This window comes from Salvelinus namaycush, chromosome 3, assembly GCF_016432855.1.
Source record: "Salvelinus namaycush isolate Seneca chromosome 3, SaNama_1.0, whole genome shotgun sequence".
Taxonomy (NCBI): Eukaryota; Metazoa; Chordata; class Actinopteri; order Salmoniformes; family Salmonidae; genus Salvelinus; species Salvelinus namaycush.
In genome coordinates this window covers 57040066-57061645 of record NC_052309.1, presented here as the reverse complement: position 1 = coordinate 57061645, position 21580 = coordinate 57040066, and the positions used below count along the sequence as shown (strand labels likewise).

The following is a 21580-nucleotide window of genomic DNA, read 5'->3' as shown; positions in this document are numbered from 1 at the left end:
CTATATGACATGTTCATAAATTGTAAAACAGTTGAGTGTAATCTGTATACGTCTGCATAGAAATACTGTCATTTCAGTCATGCGAATTGTGCTATGAAAAAGCAGTTTCCATCTGGGGTTTCATTGTGACAATGTTATAAATATAATATTTTTCCAACCTAACAACCACCACCATTATTCTCCACAGGGCTCTGAGCTTTTCCACTTCCGTATCTCTGTCATTCCTGGAGTTGTGTTGTGTGACCTGGTGGAGGAGGTACAGGTGAGGAACCCTGTAGCTTTTACACTGAAGTCAGTAACTAATAAAAAAGAGGAAGAACAAGATAACCTCTGGCCCTCACCTATTTCTCTCCTTCCTTTCTCACTCTCCCTTTCTCTCTCTCTTCCTATACGGGTAGATCTACGTAGACGAGCCTCCGCTGGCGTTCCCAACCCAACACCTCGTCAACAACATGGCAGCCATCATCCTGGGAGGCTTGCTGCTCTTTGGCTTCCTTCTCATATACAACGGCGTTGCCATGCCAACCAAGAGCAGCATCAAAACCCTCCTCAAGAAACACAAGCCCACCATCTCTCCAACCAGGACCCAGAACTCTACCACAACACAGGGACACGAGTAGGATTTTACAGTTTGGCATTGTAAGAGTGTGTTATAGAGTTGTACGTTCCATTTTTAGCCTTTTAACCTAAGTATGAGATGTAAATGTTTTTATTGTTCAGATTTATCCTTTTTTCAAATGTGTGTTCTATGAAATTTGTATTTGGGAAAGATTGAAAGAAACTAGCAAAGATGAAAAGGTACAAATGAAAGGAAAAACACATGCTCGGAGTGGGTTTTATTGGTTGTTGCTGTGTTTTCAAAAAAATAAAAATACAAACTGTAAAAAAAAATTATCACAAAAAGTAAACCAGGATTTGTTGCCATTAGGACTTTGTCAGATACTACTACATTATATTCTGGTAGGTTGTATCACATAATTTCTCAGGCCTGTAGGAGTAGTCGGGAAGGATCCATAAATAAAACACATCACTCATAGTTGTGAGTACGTAGTAACCCGTATTAAAGTGGAACGCTGCATAGGAGCAGCTACAGTGGCTTGCGAAAGTATTCACCCCCCTTGGCATTTTTCCTATTTTGTTGCCTTACAACCTGGAATTAAAATAGATTTTTGGGGGGTTTGTATCATTTGATTTACACAACATGCCTACTACTTTGAAAATGCCAAATTATTGTGAAACAAACAAGAAATAAGACGAAAAAAACTGAAAACTTGAGCATGCATAACTATTCACCCCCCAAAGTCAATACTTTGTAGAGCCACCTTTTGCAGCAATTACAGATGCAAGTCTCTTGGTGTATGTGTCTATAAGCTTGGCACTTCTAGCCACTGGGATTTTTGCCCATTATTCAAGGCAAAACTGCTCCAGCTCCTTCAAGTTGGATGGGTTCCCCTGGTGTACAGCAATCTTTAAGTAATACCACATATTCTCAATTAGATTTAGGTCTGGGCTTTGACTAGGCCATTCCAAGACATTTAAATGTTTCCCTTAAACCACTCGAGTGTTGCTTTAGCAGTATGCTTAGGGTCATTGTCCTGCTGGAAAGTGAACCTCCGTCCCAGTCTCAAATCTCTGGAAGACTGAAACAGGTTTCTTTCAAGAATTTTCCTGTATTTAGCGCCATCCATCATTCCTTCAATTCTGACCAGTTTCCCAGTACCTGCCGATGAAAAACATCCCCACAGCATGATGCTGCCACCACCATGCTTCATTGTGGGGATGGTATCCTCAGGGTGATGAGAGGTGCTGGGTTTGCGCCAGACATAGCGTTTTCCTTGATGGCCAAAAAGCTACATTTTAGTCTCAACTGACCAGAGTACCTTCTTCCATATGTTTGGGGAGTCTCCCACATGCCTTTTGGTGAACACCAAACGTGTTTGCTTATTTTTTTCTTTAAGCAATGTTTTTTTTCTCTTCCGTAAAGCCCAGCTCTGTGGAGTGTACGCCTTAAAGTGGTCCTATGGACAGATACTCCAATCTCCGCCGTGGAGCTTTGCAGCTCCTTCTGGGTTATCTTTGGTCTCTTTGATGCCTCTCTGATTAATGCCCTCCTTGCCTGGTCTGTGAGTTTTGGTGGGCGGCCCTCTCTTGGCAGGTTTGTTGTGGTGCCATGTTCTTTGCTTTTTTTAATAATGGATTTAATGTTGCCCCGTGGGATGTTCAAAGTTTCGGGTATTTTTTTTATAACCCCACCCTTCTCCATAACTTTGTCCCTGACCTGTTTGGAGAGCTCCTTGGTCTTCATGGTGCTGCTTGCTTGGTGGTGCCCCTTGCTTAGTGGTGTTGCAGACTCTGGGGCCTTTCAGAACAGGTGTATGTATACTGAGATCATGTCTACCTGTGTGAAATCTAACTAATTATGTGACTTCTGAAGGTAATTGGTTGCACCAGATCTTATTTAGGGGCTTCATAGCAAAGGGGGTGAATACAAATGCACGCACCACTTTTCCTTCTTTTTTCTTTTTTTTCACTTCACCAGTTTGGACTATTTTGTGTATGTCCATTACATGAAATCCAAATAAAAATCTATTTAAATTGCAGGTTGAAATGCAACAAAATAGGAAAAACGCCAAGGGGGATGAATACTTTTGCAAAGCACTGTATAAGCAATAAATGGGAAAAACAAAGGGGACGTAGCAGATGTTTCATTTTCAAATTGGTTACAATTAGGTTAAGGGTCAAACCAAAGACAATCTATTATATTGACAAGATAGTCGAGTGAACACTAACATTGGAAATGAGTGTCCTCAAAGATGGAAGCACTGTATTGTCTTTGATGGAAGGCAGGCCAAAGTAGTTGAGATCAGGTGGGACTATTCTAGCCAATGAGAGGGCAGATACGCGTGTGAACAAAAGGCACAACTCAGATGAAGTTTTATTTTTTTTAAGTTGGTGAAATGCCACGTGCTTTTATTTGATCAAGTAAGCAATTCAAGTTTTTCTTAACCAAATTCGACTTTGTCCTCCATAAAAAATTCCTCACTTTGTGGTCTTATTTTCGTGTACAGATTTTGGGCAGAGTAAAGCCTCTTCCTCTGCTCAAACTCATGTCAGCCCGGTTGGCATCAACTGTCTGTGCTCCCATTGGTCATCCTGAGCTGTTCAAGCTCCTCCTCCAGGCTTCTAATTCGCTGCAGGAGTTCGGCCCTGTCCTGCTGTGCCCTGAGCTCTGCCTGCCGCTTGGCATCCTGGATCTTCCTCTCATACCAGCACTCCAGCTGAGTGTACACTGTCTCAAAGAACCTCTGGGTCACCTGCAACAAAGATGCATGAAGTAAGTGAAGAAAAAGTTACCCCTTCTCCACACACACACCCCTTCCCAGAATCCAAGTGAAAAGGAATCATCGGTCCACAGCCCACCAGAGGGCAATGTGAAGCCATTGATATAGTATTCACCACAGCTATCTTGTCATTAGTTACCTCCATGGCGTGTAGGTTGTTTCTCTCCTGACTGAATGTGGGCTCAGGGGGTCTGTCCATGAAGAACTCCAGGGTCCTGGTCCCGACACTGGGTGGTCTCATCAGGCCGCGCGTCCTGATCCGGTCCCGGAGGTGCTTTCTGTGGTGCCAGCCATGACTGTCCTGGCCCCGGCCCTGCTTCCAGTTGCTGGTGGGAGACTGGCTGCTGCTGACACTGCTGGAGCAGCCCTCCCAGATCAGCCCCGGAATGTGATTGTCGAGCAGTTCTGGATGCTGACAACGGGGGGCGGTAGAGCTCAGGAAGATTCCTGGGTGAGCTGGCAGAGGGAGAAGAGTAGTGTTCTGGTAGTTATCTGAGAAGAGAGGAACGAGAAATGGAGCTTGTTTTTCAAGCTTGTGCGTTTTCTAAATCAGAGGTGTAAGACCTAGACCTACTGTCAACCCCACAACTTCATCACCAAAAAATTTGGGACGAGGTTAAACAAATTCTTACTTTAGAAATCCGATAGGACTTTTTTTTTTAGATTGTGACTTGATTTCTGGAACCACCTTCCCATGTCTCATCCTCATTATCATGCTCCTCCTAACACCCACCTGGTGATCTGTCCAGCTTTAGCTCAAAGTACTTCCTGCCCGACCCCTGACCCTGTCCCTGCTCCATCGCCGGACTGTGTGGTGCATTGTGGGTGGTTGAGGGTGAGGGGCATGGCAGCAGGTTGACGTAGGTAGCCAGAGAGCTGCTGCTGTCCCCAGAGAAGACAGAGAGCAGGGGGAGGCACTCTGAGTCTCCATCGTCCCCCACAGACGGAGAGGGGAGCAGCTTGTAGTACTGGGGGTCGGCTGGGAGGTGGAGGTCCATATCCTGGATCTGAGTCATGCACCACCTCTTCAACTCCTGGGTCGCTGCTGCCTGCTTGGGGTGTGAACACCAGAGAGACATAGGGGGGTTCCACAAATTGTGTGCCTTCTGAGTAGTGTAACTTTTGATTTCACCTAATTTTCACATTCTGTCATAAAGAGCACATGTTCAACTTCATAACAAATGATTTTTCTGGTGGTTAAAGTGGTTAAGTGGTTTTAAATAAGAAAATTAATATAGTAAGTGCCAAATTAAGTAACAGGGTTGACTAACATGGTGGTTGAAGTGGTTAAATAAGAAAAGTAATATAGTAAGTGCCTATTGAAACCTCTCTGGGGTATGTGGGACGCTAGCGTCCCACCTGGCCAACATCCAGTAAGATTGCAGAGCGCCAAATTCAAATACAGAAATACTCTCTAAAAATTCAGAAAACAAAACATATTTTACATAGGTTTAAAGATGAACTTCTTGTGAACCAAACCACGGTGTCAGATTTTAAAAATGCTTTACGGCGAAAGCATACCTTACGATTATTTGAGAACATAGCCCAGCAGACAAATCATTACAAACAGTAACCAGCCAAGTAGAAGAGTTACACAAGTCAGAAATAGAGATAAAATTAATCACTTACCTTTGATGATCTTCATATGGTTGCACTCAGAAGACATTCATTTACTCAATAAATGTACCTTTTGTTCGATAAAGTCTCTCTTTATATCCAAAAACCTCAGTTTTGTTCGTGCGTTTTCTTCAGTAATCCACAGGCTCAAACGCAGTCACAACAGGCAGACAAAAAATCCAAATTGTATCCGTAAAGTTCATAGAAACATGTCAAACGATGTTTATATTCAATCCTCAGGTTGTTTTTAGCCTAAATAATCGATAATATTTCAACCGGACAATAACGTCGTCAATATAAAAGGTAAACATGAAAGGCACTCTCTTGGTCGCGCGCATGAAAAAGCTCTGTGACAAGGCAGGGTCCACTCATTCAGACTGCTCTTACTCCCTCATTTTTCAGAATACAAGCCTGAAACAATTTCTAAAGACTGTTGACATCTAGTGGAAGGCATAGGAACTGCAATTTGAGTCCTAAGTCAATGGATACTGTAATGGCATTGAATAGAAAACTACAAAACCAAAAAGAATCCTACTTCCTGAATGGATTCTTCTCAGGTTTGCGCCTGCCAAATCAGTTCTGTTATACTCACAGACACTATTTTAACAGGTTTGGAAACTTTAGAGTGTTTTCTATCCAAATATACCAGTTATATGCATATCATATCTTCTGGGCCCGAGTTTAATTTGGCAGTTTAATTTGGGCATGCTTTTCATCCAAAATTCCGAATGCTGCCCTCTACCCTAGAGAAGTTGTGCCAAATAAAGTAACAGGGTTGACTGTAACATGGTGGATGATTTCACCTCGAAACAGCCATTAATCCCTGGGGCGGGGGAAAGGAAGTTTGTTGTGTGCAACAGAGAGAGACAATTGAAAGTAAGCTTCACCCAAAATGTTTAATTGCTAAAACATTTCTAGCCTGTCTATCTGTGAGTAACAGGGTTGACATGTTATGTTCGACTTGCTCACTTTTCCACCACAAAACACCAGAACATGTTCAAAAAGAGTACAACCAGCTCACCTGTTTTACACCGTAGTTTTACTATTAGATGTTACATTTTTCTTTAGATAAAAAATATTTCAAAAGGAATAGTTTCAACACATTAAAATGACAATTCAGTTCACATAACAGGGTTGACCTTAAAATGAGGGACAGACGTAAATGAATCACTAATCCCATCAACTAAATAATCATTTTCAGAAATTACTTTGTCAAAGCAACAAAATAACTAGGGCTTTGCAAACCTGGAGAAATTTTGCGATTAAGTGGGATAAGATTTTCATAGAAGTCACAAAGGAGGAACATGTCAAAATGCTGAATGTCTTTATTAAAAATCTGATTTATTAAATTCTTCATGTGGTCTATATTAAAAGGCACATCAGTTAATTTAACAGGCTTAAAAAAATAGAAATGGTGCACGATTTCTACTTAAAATATCAAAGGGACGCAAACCCAGGGGTTAGGGTTAGGATTAGGGTGACTGCTGCCTGTTTTGTGTGTGAACAACCAGAGAAACATAGGGGTTAGGGTCACTGCTGCCTGCTTGGTGTGTGAATGAACACCAGAAATACATGTTGTCAAATACATGTTGTCAGACGTTATTAAGAAGGGTGAATAAGGCCCTGGTTAAAAGTAGTACACTATATAGGGAATAGAGTGCCATTTGGGATGTAGACAGAAGGTATATAAGGGTGTGGTTGTGCCATGTAATACAATACCTGTCTCCTCTGTGCCTCCTCTCTGCTCTGGGCAGCTCTCTGGTCCATCCTGTAGAGACACTCCATCCTCTCTGCTGCCACCCTCTCCTGGGTCAGCATGTCCAGCACTTTGATCTGATCAACACAACGCCGAACAGCAGCTTGCATCTCAAATAGCATTCAAAAGTGTTGCGTTATATGGGGAATATGGGGATTAAAAAGGGGTTGATAAAAACATTTATAATAATTGTTGCAGCAAATCAAGTCTGACATTTTTAAGTGGATGTTACAAACTTTAGAAGCCTTTCAAACCTCAAATACACTACAAGTTTGCATTTCCTGCCGTGCAGGAAAATTCTCAGCCACAAAAGAGTGATCAAATGAAGATCCTACATTTGTATGTCATTCATGTCATTTCCACACAAATGTCCACACAAATTCTAGTAGAGGTTTACAGGCTGTATTTGTAGTTTGTCTTTCTGTATGAGACAGAAAAAGCCATGTGTGCAACAAAGTTGAATTGAATTGACTGGTAGCAGACAGACCTGGTGTATGCTCTTGCGGTCCATCCTCCCAAGCCTAGTATAGACTTGCTCCTGAACCGTCAGCATCTGTGTCCTCATCTCCTCTTTAGTGGCGTTCAGCTCTCCCTCTAGCCTCTTGATCAGGGGCTTACAGTGGCAGCCATTGGCTGGGGCCTGACCAGGCAACACAATCGTGTATAATTGTGATATTTGTTTTACATCTTTTCTTTAGATTTCTTTCATTGGTTTCTTTCTAGATCTCTTATATTACCAATATCAACAGCAACAACAATACTTCTACTGTACTGTACCACTACTACCACTTCAGTTATGGACACCCCACCCCTAGGGTTGAAACATTTCAATAACTTCAAGAGGAAATAAAAAGGTGGTATGGGAATCTTCTATCTGGGGTTTAACGAAAACCTGGGAATTTTGGAAATGATCAGAATTTTGCAGCGTAGTGACTGACCTGTTTGACATTGCCGTCCTTGTCGCGGTACAGGGTGTATAGCTGATAGGTTTTGCCGTTGTGAGGAGGGGCTTCATCATATGTACACAGTCTGCTCTTCCTGTGGAGGTCGGGATGGCCATTCATTCTTCTTCTAGGAGTATCCTCTGCCAAGGCCTGGAAGAAGAAGACTTTATTGTCCATTATTTTGCAGAGAACAGAAATGGTCTTTATCCTCACAACCCAATCCCCTGAGACACCCCCAATCACCTGTTCTTTGAAAAGCTTATGTCTTCTCCTTCTGTGGTAAGGGCTGGTTGGGGTGACTGATGTTTTACTATAGTGAAGGCGGTGGTGATGATGGTGAGGCAGCCCTGCTCTGTTGAGGCCGGCCCTGCTCGCCAGACGCTCACTACTGTGAGACGCCTCATCCATGTACCCACTGTCCTGATGAAGGAAACAGCCAGGAGGCAGAGGTGAAGGAGAAGACAACTTTATTGTCCAATTGTACACAAAGGTCCATGAAGGTTCGACTTCCGCTTCATCCCAACCCAATAACTCAAGAGGCACAAATAATGTAAACATCATATTTAACATTGGGTTAGCATACCGCCGTCTACTGTCATCCATTTTTTTGCCTGTCAATATACACCGCCTAATTTTACCCCCAGACAGCCTTTACCTTGTTGGGCAGCATTTCTTCTCTGGTGACAGACTGGGTTCTGCGTTCTGCCTTCAGCCGGTCCCTTTTCTTCCTCACCGTCCTTCCTCTAGTGAAACAGTGAACCTGACCAAAACCCAGGAGAGTAGAAAACTAACGACTAACTATACTGTCTGTTGCTACCTCACAGTCCAGCCAAGGTGCATAAAATGAAGAACAGACTGGATTACAGACTGGAAAAACTGACTACTCATCGAGGCGATGGGTAATCATCTGCACTCTTTATACTCCTTAACAAACTGTCACTCTTGGAAGGAAATGTAAGTTCACTAAGAGGTGTTTTGATGCCAGAATCAGTTCATAATGTGTATCAGATCAGTGTATCATTGGTCTATGTCCAAAGAAACATGTCATGCTGACCTGAGGAGCTCTGGCCAGCAGGAGAGACACGTCATTGTGGTTGTAGTCTCTGGCCTTGTCCAGGACAGTCTTCCCTGCCTGGAACAGACAGGAATTCATTGAAAGGTCGCGTTGCTGACAAGGTCCCTACACTGTTGACAATGCTCCTTTTAAATGCAATCCCCCCTATATAGTACACTGGTCAGAAGTACAGCACTGTATGGTAATGGAGGAGCATTTGAGATGCATCCACTTACGTTGTTTCGTGCGTTGCCGTCGGTCCCTGCCTCCAGGAGGAGCTGAACAGTTTTCTTGTGGTTTAGGGCAGCCGCCATATGGAGAGCAGTGTCCCCTAGCTGGGCATAGGAAACAGACAGGTGACTATCCCTAACCCTATCCCCTAGCTGGGCATAGGAAACAGACAGGTGACTATCCCTAACCCTATCCCCTAGCTGGGCATAGGAAACAGACAGGTGACTAACCCTATCCCCTAGCTGGGCATAGGAAACAGACAGGTGACTATCCCTAACCCTATCCCCTAGCTGGGCATAGGAAACAGACAGGTGACTAACCCTATCCCCTAGCTGGGCATAGGAAACAGACAGGTGACTATCCCCAACCCTATCCCCGAGCTGGGCATAGGAAACAGACAGGTGACTAGCCCTAACCCTATCCCCTAGCTGGGCATAGGAAACAGACAGGTGACTAGCCCTAATCCTATCCCCTAGCTGGGCACAGGGAAGAGGTGACTATAGGTGTGAGAGCAGTCAAAAGGAGCCCCCCCCCCCCCCCCCCCCCCAGGTTTAGGGAGGATAAGCTGATCCTACATCTATGTAAAGGTTACTTCTACCCGGAGTTGAGTAGTCACTGACTAAACACGGGTGTGTTATAAAGCCAGACAGAAGCTCTACTGTGGCATCAAACTCAACAAGTAATCAATGACGTGAAAGGAGCTGTAGTAACAATATAAATCAAGCTGGGACCTGCCTGGTTTTTCTTCGTAACAGAGCACAAGGCGCCCACCAGAATCTTGATCATGGCCAGGTGATTGTAACGTGCTGCCACATGCAAACAGGTGTCCCCCACATTGTTCTTGATGTCTGGTCTGGAGCCTCCCAGCAGCAGCACGTGGGCGCTCTGAGCATTGGTGTTCTGACAGGCCAGGTGGAGAGCTGTGTTTCCTGCCTAAGAACAAACACACAAAGCCTAGTGTGGCAGAACCGAGCCGTCAAGGTGAAAAATCTGTCGATGTGCACTTGAGCAAGGCACTTAACACTAATTTGCTCAAGGGGCGCCGTACTACTATGACTGACCCTGTAAAACAACACTGCACCTATCCGGTGTATGTGACACATTTTTTATAAAAAAATTCCAGGCGACACCCTATTCATTATAGTGCACTACTTCAAAAGGAATAGGGAATAGGGTGCCATTTGGGATGCACTCTGAGAGTGGCATGAAAAACCTGTCAGGCACCAGACAGAAACGCATTTCAGTCCTAATGCTTTTTACCATCATTGGTCCCAGATCTAGACCTAACATATTCACATTTGAATTGCTGTACCTTGTTCCTGGCGTGAACGTCAGCCCCAGCCTTGACCAACAGTTTGACTGACTGACAGAAGCCATGCCATGAGACCTCATGGAGCGCCGTGTTACCGTTCTATCAGAAAAAGCGAGACTGTCATTAGAAGGAGTGAAACATTTGTTTTTCTAATAATGTAATTTAATTCATATGCCCGGACCTCATATAGATTGCTAATACAGTTAAGGTACATTACATTCCTCCCTGTGTTGTGAATGCTTGTATTTTTGGCCCTCCTGTAAATTAAATAAAGGAAATGTGACTTTGTCTTTAGACATGAAGATTCAGTGACATTTCAGTAACATTGCTTCAGATTCCTCAACATTTCATGTGACATTCAGAGGCTGTGTCCCAAATGGCGCCCTATTCCCTTTATAGTGCAATACTTTTGACCAGGGCCCATGGGGACCTACAGCGCATTCGGAAAGTATTCAGACTCCTCGACTTTTCCACATTTTGTTACGTTACAGCCTTATTAAAAAATTGATGACATTTGTTTTCTTTCCTCATCAATCTACACACAATACCCCATAATGACAAAGTAAAAACTGTTTTTTAGAATGGTTTGCAAATATATTCACAATAAAACACTGAAATATCACATTTACATAAGTATGCAGACCCTTTAGTCAGTACTTTGCTGAAGCACCTTTGGCAGCGATTAACAGCCACGAGTCTTCTTGGGTATGACGCTACAAGCTTGGCACACCTGTATTTGGGGAGTTTCTCCCATTTTTCTGTGCAGATCCTCTGAAAAGATGGCGCCGACAGAGATGGTCGCCTTGCTTCGCGTTCTTAGGAAACTATGCAGTACTAGTTTTTTTTAATGTATTATTTCTTACACTGTTACCCCAGGAAATCTTAAGTCTTATTACATACAGCCGGGAAGAACTATTGGATATAAGAGCAACGTCAACTTACCAACATTACGACCAGGAATGCGACTTTCCCGAGGCAGATCCTCTGTTTGGACCACCACCCAGGACAATGGATCGGATCCCAGTAGGGATCCTATTTCAGGAGCTGAGTCACTGGCTTACTGGTGCTCTTCCATGCCGTCCCTAGGAGGGGTGCGTCACTTGAGTGGGTTAAGTCACTGACGTGATCTTCCTGTCTGGGTTAGTGCCCCCCTTGGGTTGTGCCGTGGCGGAGATCTTTGTGGGCTATACTTGGCCTTGTCTCCGGATGGTAAGTTGGTGGTTGAAAATATCCCTCTAGTGGTATGGGGGCTGTGCTTTGGCAAAGTGGGTGGGGTTATATCCTGCCTGTTTGGCCCTGTCCGGGGGTATCATCGGATGGGGCCACGTGTCTCCTGACCCCTCCTGTCTCAGCCTCCAGTATTTATGCTGCAGTAGTTTATGTGTCGGGGGGCTAGGGTCAGTCTGTTATATCTGGAGTATTTCTCCTGTCTTATCCGGTGTCCTGTGTGAATTTAATTATGCTCTCTCTAATTCTCTCTTTCTTTCTTTCACTCTCTCGGAGGACCTGAGCCCTAGGACCATAACTCAGGACTACATGGCATGATGACTCCTTGTTGTCCCCAGTTCACCTGTCCGTGCTGCTGCTCCAGTTTCAACTGTTCTGCATGCGGCTATGGAGCCCTGACCTGTTCACTGTGATTATTATTATTTGACCATGCTGGTCATTTATGAACATTTGAACATCTTGGCCATGTTCTGTTATAATCTCCACCCGGTACAGCCAGAAGAGGACTGGCCTCCCCTCATAGCCCCTCATAGCCCCCCATCTATCTTCTGAGCTCGTGCTACTAGGTGAGCTAAACTGGGACATGCTTAACACCCCGGCCATCCTACAATCTAAGCTTGATGCCCTCAATCTCACACAAATTATCAATGAACCTACCAGGTACAACTCCAAATCCGTAAACACGGGCACCCTCAAAGATGTCATCCTAACTAACTCGCCCTCCAAATACACCTCTGCTGTTTTCAATCAAGATCTCAGCGATCACTGCCTCATTGCCTGCATCCGTAATAATTCTGCGACCAAACGACCACCCTTCATGACTGTCAAACGCTCCCTAAAACACTTCTGCGAGCAGGCCTTTCTAATCGACCTGGCCGGGGTATCCTGGAATGACATTGACCTCATCCCGTCAGTAGATGATGCCTGGCTATTCTTTAAAAGTGCCTTCCTCACCATCTTAAATAAGCATGCCCCATTCAAAAAATGTAGAACTAGGAATAGATATAGTCCTTGGTTCACTCCAGACCTGTCTGCCCTTGACCAGCACAAAAACATCCTATGGCGTTCTGCATTAGCATCGAATAGCCCCCGTGATATGCAACTTTTCAGGGAAGTTAGAAACAAATATACACAGGCAGTTAGGAAAGCTAAGGCTAGCTTTTTCAAACAGAAATTTGCATCCTGTAGTACTAACTCAAAAACGTTCTGGGACACTGTAAAGTCCATGGAGAATAAGACCACCTCCTCCCAGCTGCCCACTGCTCTGAGGCTAGGAAACACTGTCACCACTGATAAATCCACTATAATTGAGAATTTCAATAAGCATTTCTCTACGGCTGGCCATGCTTTCCACCTGGCTACCCCTACCCCGGTCAACTGCCCGGCACCCTCCACAGCAACCCGCCAAAGCCCCCACCATTTCTCCTTTACCCAAATCTAGATAGCTGATGTTTTGAAAGAGCTGCAAAATCTGGACCCCTACAAATCAGCCGGGCTAGACAATCTGGACCCTCTCTTTCTAAAATGATCTGCCAAAATTGTTGCAACCCCTATTACTAACCTGTTTACTAGCCTCTCTTTCGTATCGTCTGAGATTCCCAAAGATTGTAAAGCTACCGCGGTCATCCCCCTTTTCAAAGGGGGTGACACTCTAGACCCAAACTGCTACAGACCTATATCTATCCTACCCTGTCTTTCTAAGGTCTTCGAAAGCCAAGTTAACAAACAGATTACCGACCATTTCGAATCCCACCGTACCTTCTCCGCTATGCAATCTGGTTTCAGAGCTGTTCATGGGTGCACCTCAGCCACGCTCAAGGTCCTAAACGACATCATAACCACCATCGATAAGAGACATTACTGTGCAGCCGTATTCATCGACCTGGCCAAGGCTTTCGACTCTGTCAATCACCACATTCTTATTGGCAGACTCGACAGCCTTGGTTTCTCAAATGATTGCCTCGCCTGGTTTACCAACTACTTCTCTGATAGAGTTCAGTGTGTCAAATCGGAGGGCCTGTTGTCCGGACCTCTGCAGTCTCTATGGGGGTGCCACAGGGTTCAATCCTTGGGCCGACTCTCTTCTCTGTATACGTCAATGATGTTGCTCTTGCTGCTTTTGATTCTCTGATACACCTCTACGCAGACGACACCATTCTGTATACTTCTGGCCCCTCTTTGGACACTGTGTTAACTAACCTCCAGACGAGCTTCAATGCCATACAACTCTCCTTCCGTGGCCTCCAACTGCTCTTAAATGCAAGTAAAACTAAGTGCATGCTATTCAACCGATCACTGCCTGCACCTGCTCGCCCGTCCAGCATCACTACTCTGGACGGCTCTGACTTAGAATACGTGGACAACTACAAATACCTAGGTGTCTGGTTAGATTGTAAACTCTCCTTCCAGAGTCACATTAAGCATCTCCAATCCAAAATTAAATCTAGAATACCCTCGTAAAACTGACCATCCTACCGATCCTCGACTTCAGTGATGTCATCTATAAAATAGCCTCCAACACTCTACTCAACAAACTGGATGCAGTCTATCACAGTGCCATCCGTTTTGTCACCAAAGCCCCATACACTGCCCACCATTGCGACCTGTACACTCTCGTTGATTGGCCCTCGCTTCATACTCATCGCCAAACCCACTGGCTACAGGTTATCTACAAGTCTCTGCTAGGTAAAGCCCCGCCTTATCTCAGCTCACTGGTCACCATAGCAGCACCCACTCGTAGCACGCGCTCCAGCAGGTCACCCCCAAAGCCAATTCCTTCTTTGGTCGTCTTTCCTTCCAGTTCTCTGCTGCCAATGACTGGGAAGAACTCCAAAAATCTCTGAAGCTGGAGACTCATATCTCCCTCACTAGCTTTAAGCACCAGCTGTCAGGGCAGCTCACAGATTACTGCACCTGTACATAGCCCATCTGTAAAAGCCCATCTATCTACCTACCTCATCCCCATACTGTATTTATTTATTTATCTTGCTCCTTTGCACCCCAGTATCTATACTTGCACATTCATCTTCTGCACATCTACCATTCCAGTGTTTAATTGCTATATTGTAATTACTTCGCCACCATGGCCTATTTATTGCCTTAACTCCCTTATCTTACCTCATTTGCACTCACTGTATATAGACTTTTTGTTTTCTTTGTTCTACTGTATTATTGACTGTATGTTTTCTTTATTCCATGTGTAACTCTGTGTTGTTGTATGTGTCAAATTGCTATGCTTTATCTTAGCCAGGTTGCAGTTGCAAATGAGAACTTGTTCTCAACTAGCCTAGCTGGTTAAATAAAGGTGAAATAAAAAATTAAAATAATTAGCCTGGTTCCTCTCTAGGTTTCTTCCTAGGTTTTGGCCTTTCTAGGGAGTTTTTCCTAGCCACCGTGCTTCTACACCTGCATTGCTTGCTGTTTGGGGTTTTAGGCTGGGTTTCTGTACGGCACTTTGATATATCAGCTGATGTAAGAAGGGCTATATAAATACATTTGATTTGATTTGATAGTGCAGGTGCCATGCTGGAGTAAGATGGGTGGTTCGTGCCATGAGATAAGAGCGTGGACAGCGTGAGGAACTTGAACGGTTAATAAGCACATTGCAACAATGTTAGCACAAGCAGCCGCTACAGCCCTGAGGCAACATACCAACCCTCTTATCACACCGTCAAGTCTTTTAGAATAGTAAGCAACAAGCTGTTGCTCCCACCATGGTCCTGAGTGAGGACAGATGACATGAAACCATTTTTCTCGCTAACAAACAGAATAAATGGTTTAGACTGATCTGGCAATCCTAAACAAGGAGAAGAGGTACGCAACTGTTTCAATTTGTCAAGTGCCTGCAGTCCTTCTGGTGTCCACTTTATCTTATCATTCATCTCCATCTTGTGGCCGTGAATGAGATCAGAAAGTGGCTGAGTGACTTCAGCGTAATCAGGTAGCCAGGCTCTGCAATAGCCTGCCATTCCTGTGTGTCATCATGTGCTGTTTTGTAACTGGTTGTGGTATCCAGTATGGATGGGTATCATTAAGATACTCTTACCGGTACTGCTTATCGATCCTGTACTTTAACAGTATTCTTATCGAAACATGTTAAGAACAGAATTACCATTTATTTTCTGAAATGTAAAATAAACAATTATTTACAGCAAAAGAAACAGCAATGTTTTGAACAAATCACTTTTATAGACTCTAATGTTGTGATGATGGAAATGTAAAACAAATGAAATAAACAATATTTTCCTGCAAAAGACAATACAGTGGTATAGAGCAACACGGGTGGGGCATGCAGGTAGGCTGCAAAAGGACTAACAGTTCTTAGCAATTCTTCTGGAGACAGATCAACATATTTGCCTTCTCTGGCAGAAGTCGGGACCTCTCCTGGCTTATTGTGGAGGAGGCTTGAGCACAGAGGTAGCTTGTTGCAATGTTTGTGAGGAGGGGCAGAGTAGCTCTCTTCTCCCACCACCACAACACAGGATCTTCAGCCATGGGCCTTCGTAGAGCTCGACCTCTAGGTCAACACGCTTGCTGAGGGTGAGGGACGAGGTGTCCTGTTGGATCATCAACCTCAACTCCCTGTCCTCCTCTGAGAACAGCTCCTCCAAGGCACTCCTTGTTTTGTACAATGGAGGGACTGTCTCCTCCATTTCCTCTCCTTCTCCTTCAGAGCTGGTGCTCTGTGTCTGTCTGCTCCGGCTCCTCTGACAGCCCTGTTGTTGCTCCTGTCACATTGGCCTCAACAGTTGCCTTCCTCAGCCTGTCCCAGGTGGTGTCACTCACCGGCCTCCCTTTAAATCTGGGGTCCATTGCTGTGGCCTCATGCAGGAAGGCTTGAACGTCCACATCCTGATAGCGCTCAGAGAGGTTCTCCCACACCTTCTCTTTGATGGTTGCCACAAACGTTGTATCTTCATGCTTCACAGTGAAGTGCTCTTCCACTTTTTGAAGGATGGGTTTGATCTGTCCACAGGTGGCATTCTTTTCACATGACACGCACAGTGTGGATGTATATAGGATTCTCATGAGCTGGACAAACTCCTCAGCCTTATGGAAGTCCTCATCCTTCAGACGGTCCAGGTTGTCCTTGGTCATTGCTTTTCACAGTCGTGGTCCAAGGCTGCTGCTTGGATCGCTGGATACTGCTCCATGAATCTCTCTCTCATTAGATAGACTGAGTTCCATCTGGCCTTGACATCAAGGATGAGTGAGTGTTGCGGAAGACCTGAAACAACAACAAACGTTTAATTACCGCACACTTGAATATTGAATTAAATTGTTAAATGTGGAAATTTCAAAATAACACTATAATAGATTGAACTGGCATCTTGCCAAGGAGCTGCTTCTTTGGACATCGAGGATCTCTTGAACCACACAACCACTGCTTGGATTCGGGCTGCCCATTTATCAATGGAAGTCATTCTGTAGATTTTTTGCGCTGCCAGATTCAATGTGTGCGCAAAGCATCCTATTTTTAGAATGTGTAGCCTCTTGATGGCAACGTCCATATTGCCAGCATTATCAACAGTCACAGCTATAATCTTGCTTGGCTCTATCCAGGGGCGAAAATCTGATATCAACTTTGGAGGGGACAAGTACATGAAATTTTCTCAAGAACAATTCCTGAGGGGGACACCAAAAGTAGTGCTGTAACACATAGCCTACATTGTAATATGTTAAATGCATATTGAGGAACCATAATTACTACTACTGGATAATTGATAGGTAGTTAACTGAAGGGTTGTCCCAACTTGTTCAAATGTTTACATCGTTATAATACTAATAATAATAATAGTTATAGCAGTGTTCCTTATCATTCCTGTAACGTCCTGACCAGAGTTATTATGTGTTTTGCTTGTTTAGTGTTGGTCAGGACGTGAGCTGGGTGGGAATTCTATGTTGTGTGTCTAGTTTGTCTGTTTCTATGTCCAGCCTAATATGGTTCTCAATCAGAGGCAGATGGTAATCGTTGTCCCTGATTGAGAATCATATATAGGAGGCTTGTTTTGTGTTGGGATTTTGTGGGTGTTTGTTTCCTGTCTCTGTGGTTGTCTGCACCAGATAGGTCTGTCTCGGTTTTTGCACATTTTGTTATTTTGTATGTTGTTTGTAGTGTTTCACTTGTTCTTTTATTAAACATGTTGAACACTAGCCGCGCTGCACTTTGGTCCTCTCCTTCACCTATGGAAGAAAGCCGTTACAATTCCAGTATGTATTTACAACCAGCAATACCAAGAAAGGCCAGTAAGTGGCAATGGTACTGTACACTGTGTATGGGTCCAGTTTTCGTAAATACAATGAACATGGTGCGATCTCATCTAAAAGAATCTCCATTGAGAACCCTCACAAAGTTGGTCTCAGTATTGAATTGACCTTTTAATTAGACTTTTTCTGATACATTTATATAGTCATTAAATATCTGCCACTGGCCTGAGTCTTCTACAATAGCTTTACAAGAACAAAAAGCTCAAAATAAGTACAGTTCTAAAAGCGAAATAACTACTTCAATGAATAACTCAAATAAATCAACCAAAATGTCCTAAAATACATATTTATTGTTCAGTCAGTGTCTCACCTCTTCAAACAGCAGCTATGGACAAGTATGTCACAAAGTACGCAATTTTAAATAAAATAAATAATTAGTAAGTGTACTGTCATGTACTAAAAACTGAAAACTACTAAACAAAAGAACAAATATCATACTATACACCAGGGGTTCTCAAACAGGGTTCCGTGGACCCCCAGGGGTCCCTGGTGTAATTGCAATATGTCCGTGAAATAAAAAAGTGTAATGAACGTATTCAGCACAAGGATTCCAGTAACCTTACATATAATATAGAGGGGTGGAGGTCCCTGAGGACCACTCAAAACCTTGCCTGCTTTGCTCAAAATATGCAGGGGTTCCAGTACCCGAAAAAGGTTGAGAACCACTGCTATACACACTACTGAACAAAAGAACCGAACATATGTTTGTGGGTTTCAATGGATCTAACAAATTGCTGGCAGATATTTTCCCTCTGATTCAATGGAGTCAATCAATGTTGTTGCTTTCTCATACAGTGCAAGGTAGCTTTTGTCTTTTCGCTTGCCCCTACGTGATGACCACACACAGTCGACTGCAGCCTGCATACCAGAGACAGTCTGAGTTTTATTCTGCAGTGAAATGTTTAGACATTCAAGCTCTCCAAGAACAGCAGAGGCAAGTGTGATGCCCAACACAGTCTTGCCTTTGCTGAAGTGCTCGAATAAGCCACTGGCAGTTGAAGCTGTCTTGGATGCAGTTTTTGCCATCTCCTCTAGGCTGCTTAGTACCTGCTCATGCTGCCCTAGCACAGCTCTAATATTAGTATTCCGCACAGTCCACCTTGTTGGACATAGGGGTTTCAGGGTGGTCAGATTTGTATCTTTGGAAAATGGGATCATCCTCTTCTGCCCTAAGTTTCAAAAGCTGGTATAAATTATGTGTGGCCTCTAAAGGCTTTTCCCCGTCTTACTACATGCTGCACTGAACTAACAATTTTCATCAAGCAATGCCTTGCGTCCTCCTGCTGTTTACCCCATGCGCTGGATAACTGGACACTGATTGGATTTAGTTGGTGTGCTGTTACAGTTACAAAGTGGTGGTGGGTTTGGCAGTGTTGATGTGCTGTGAATTTTTCAATGGCTTTTCTCCAGTTCCTAAATCCTGCACTAATGAAGGCAGCATCCGCTCTTTGGCCAAAAGATGGCTGGCTTGAAAACCTGTCACGACTTCCCCCGAAGTCGGTCCCTCTCCTTGTTCGGGAGATGTTCGGCGGTCGGCGGTCGGCGTCGCTGGTCTTCTAGCCATCGCCGATCCACCTTTCATTTTCCAGTTGTTTTGTCTTGTCTTCCCACACACCTGGTTCCAATTCCATAATTACATGTTGCGTATTTAACCCTCTGTTTCCCCCATGTCCTTGTCCGGAATTGTTGATTGCAAGTTTGTGCACGTTATGTCTGGCGTGCGAAGTTTTTTTTTTGTTGTATATATTTATTGTTTTTGTTCACGTGATTTTTATTATTAAACTGCGCCGTTGTAACACAGTCTTTGCTCTCCTGCGCCTGACTTCTCTGCCGCCAGTACGCACTCATTACAAAACCCTTGGCTACAGTGAAAACACAACACTCCTTTTATTGATGGATTATAATGTAGCCAGGGGAAATCGCGAAACCATTTCTCTTGAAATGTCAACACTCTGTTGGCAAGAGTTTGCGGTTCTATAAATTGTAGGTGTGGCTGATATGGTTTTGTGCCATCACTGAGGTAACTGGACAATGCTGTGCCACTGTCCCCTATACTGGTGCTGCTGGCAACAAGGGTGAAACCTGGCCGTGGCTGACACTGTCCTCTGAAGTCTCTCCCTGGCCATTTCCCTTTCACCACCCTCACTGACTCACAGTCTGTCTCCTAGAAAATAAATAAGGTGTTTGCCATACTCCTAACTACCGGTTCCCAAAACTACACAATTAATCACAACATCAATACCATTGCCTTAAAAAATCTTAGTTCAGTCACCAGTTTAAGTTGAGAGTGGGGGTATTCATGGCATTGTCCAATTATGTCCCTATTTTACAAGTCCAAAAAAGAGAGAACCTTTCATAATGTTGCCAAACAGACTCAACAAACTTACCTGAGACTCCCTGTCTCTGCCAGTCTGTCCCTGCCTATCTGTCCCCAGCTCTGCAGTCTGTGTGCCATCTGATGCCTGCTCTGCCTAATGACACATTTAAAACATTTCCATTAGTATTTCACTTCTTTCTTATGAACATTTTATCAACTAGTATATGAGATATTAGGCTTTTTTTATTTTTCTATCTGGCTGGCTGGCTACACACACACACACAGTGTGCAAGTTATTTACAGTAGGAGATGTCTATCATCTATTATCATTCTATAATGGGCTTCGATCTACAAGGTAGTGTGACCGCTGCGTTAATCAAATCCGGTATCAGGATAAATAAAAAGCAAGGTCTGCTAACTTTCTTTAATTATGTTTAATTAACGCAAACAATAAATGGCAAATGCAATTTTCGTATATACGGGTTCGCTGTATCACCGCGCAGGGTAAAACAGGGAACTGGCAGGAAGTACGTATACAGCTGTTCTTATACCGTGATGACGTAGTTCCAACCCGTCTGTTGGCCTATCACAGTAGAGGCTGAGCGTGGTTTAAACTTTGCTCAGCCTATCGCTGGTACTCAGACTGGTCCCAGTCTCTGGTCCCAGTCTCTCAGATGTCCGCATCTGGTCGTTGCGTAGATTAGATCCGTCTTGTGCCGCTCCCGATGCTCTACACTCAAACAGTTCCTAATATGGTATTGTCCAGTGTCCTACCCTCCCTGGTTGGCCTGGAGATATGCACCCCTCCCCTCTCCAGATTGACCACAGCTTTTATAGCCTGTCACTCTGTTGATCAATCTTTACACACATACACACATCTGTATTGTTTGTGTGTGTGTGTAACAAAACAATATTCATCTTCAAACAATATGGTAGCGGGCTATAGTGCATAAACATAAATCCTAACAATTTCCCCTTTTTACACCCTCATGGGGTGTAACCAACTTATGTATCCATATACTGAGTTGCCGCTGAACCCAGGAACTTAAAACCTTCAACCTAGGAGGATAGTTATTTTCATGAAATGTATCATTTTTATGCAAGACAAGATAACATCGGTGGGGTTTTAGATTCACCCTTTTGACACCCCCAAGGGTGTCATCACAACAACATGATTACATACAGAATATATATGTTAGAAAATTAAACCCTCTGGTCCCTCCCTCTATACATCTTGTACCAGGTGGGCTCCTTGCCACCCGGGAACTTTAAACCTTCACAACAGGGAGGACAAATGTAATGACCTGGATAAAAAGTATATTGTTTATTTTTATTATTATTCTTTTTATTTTATTTTTATACGACAACCTCACCCACAACAAACCAAGGGTCATCCTCAGTCAGACCCATCTTTCTCCTGTAGTTTGACTCAGTATCAGCATCTCCATCCGGAGCATCAAGCAAAGGCATCATACCAGCAGCCTTCGCTACATCTGTAACAGATTTCTTCAAAC

The 21580-nt window shown here is 43.9% G+C and overlaps 1 protein-coding gene across 1 annotated transcript; it reads right to left on the bottom strand.

Moving 5' to 3' along the window:
- Window positions 1-3125: 3125 nt before the first annotated feature.
- LOC120043933 (ankyrin repeat domain-containing protein 6-like) lies at window positions 3126-11203 on the bottom strand. The gene is made up of 13 exons (XM_038988532.1): window positions 11198-11203; window positions 10256-10354; window positions 9675-9876; window positions 8949-9043; window positions 8713-8790; window positions 8314-8418; window positions 7902-8078; window positions 7653-7808; window positions 7202-7354; window positions 6678-6791; window positions 4075-4390; window positions 3481-3833; window positions 3126-3314 (listed from the first exon to the last, which is right to left on the bottom strand). The coding sequence occupies exons 1-13, from the start codon at window positions 11201-11203 to the stop codon at window positions 3126-3128; spliced, it is 2043 nt and encodes a 680-aa protein (XP_038844460.1).
- Window positions 11204-21580: the final 10377 nt, after the last annotated feature.

Excerpts from the sequence above, each read along its gene's own strand:
- LOC120043933 (XM_038988532.1), bottom strand. Across the intron at positions 7,355-7,652 it reads AGGACGGCAATGTCAAACAG|GCCCCAGCCAATGGCTGCCA; the intron begins GTCAGTCACTAC and ends TTGCCTGGTCAG. Across the intron at positions 6,792-7,201 it reads ACCGCAAGAGCATACACCAG|ATCAAAGTGCTGGACATGCT; the intron begins GTCTGTCTGCTA and ends TGTGTTGATCAG.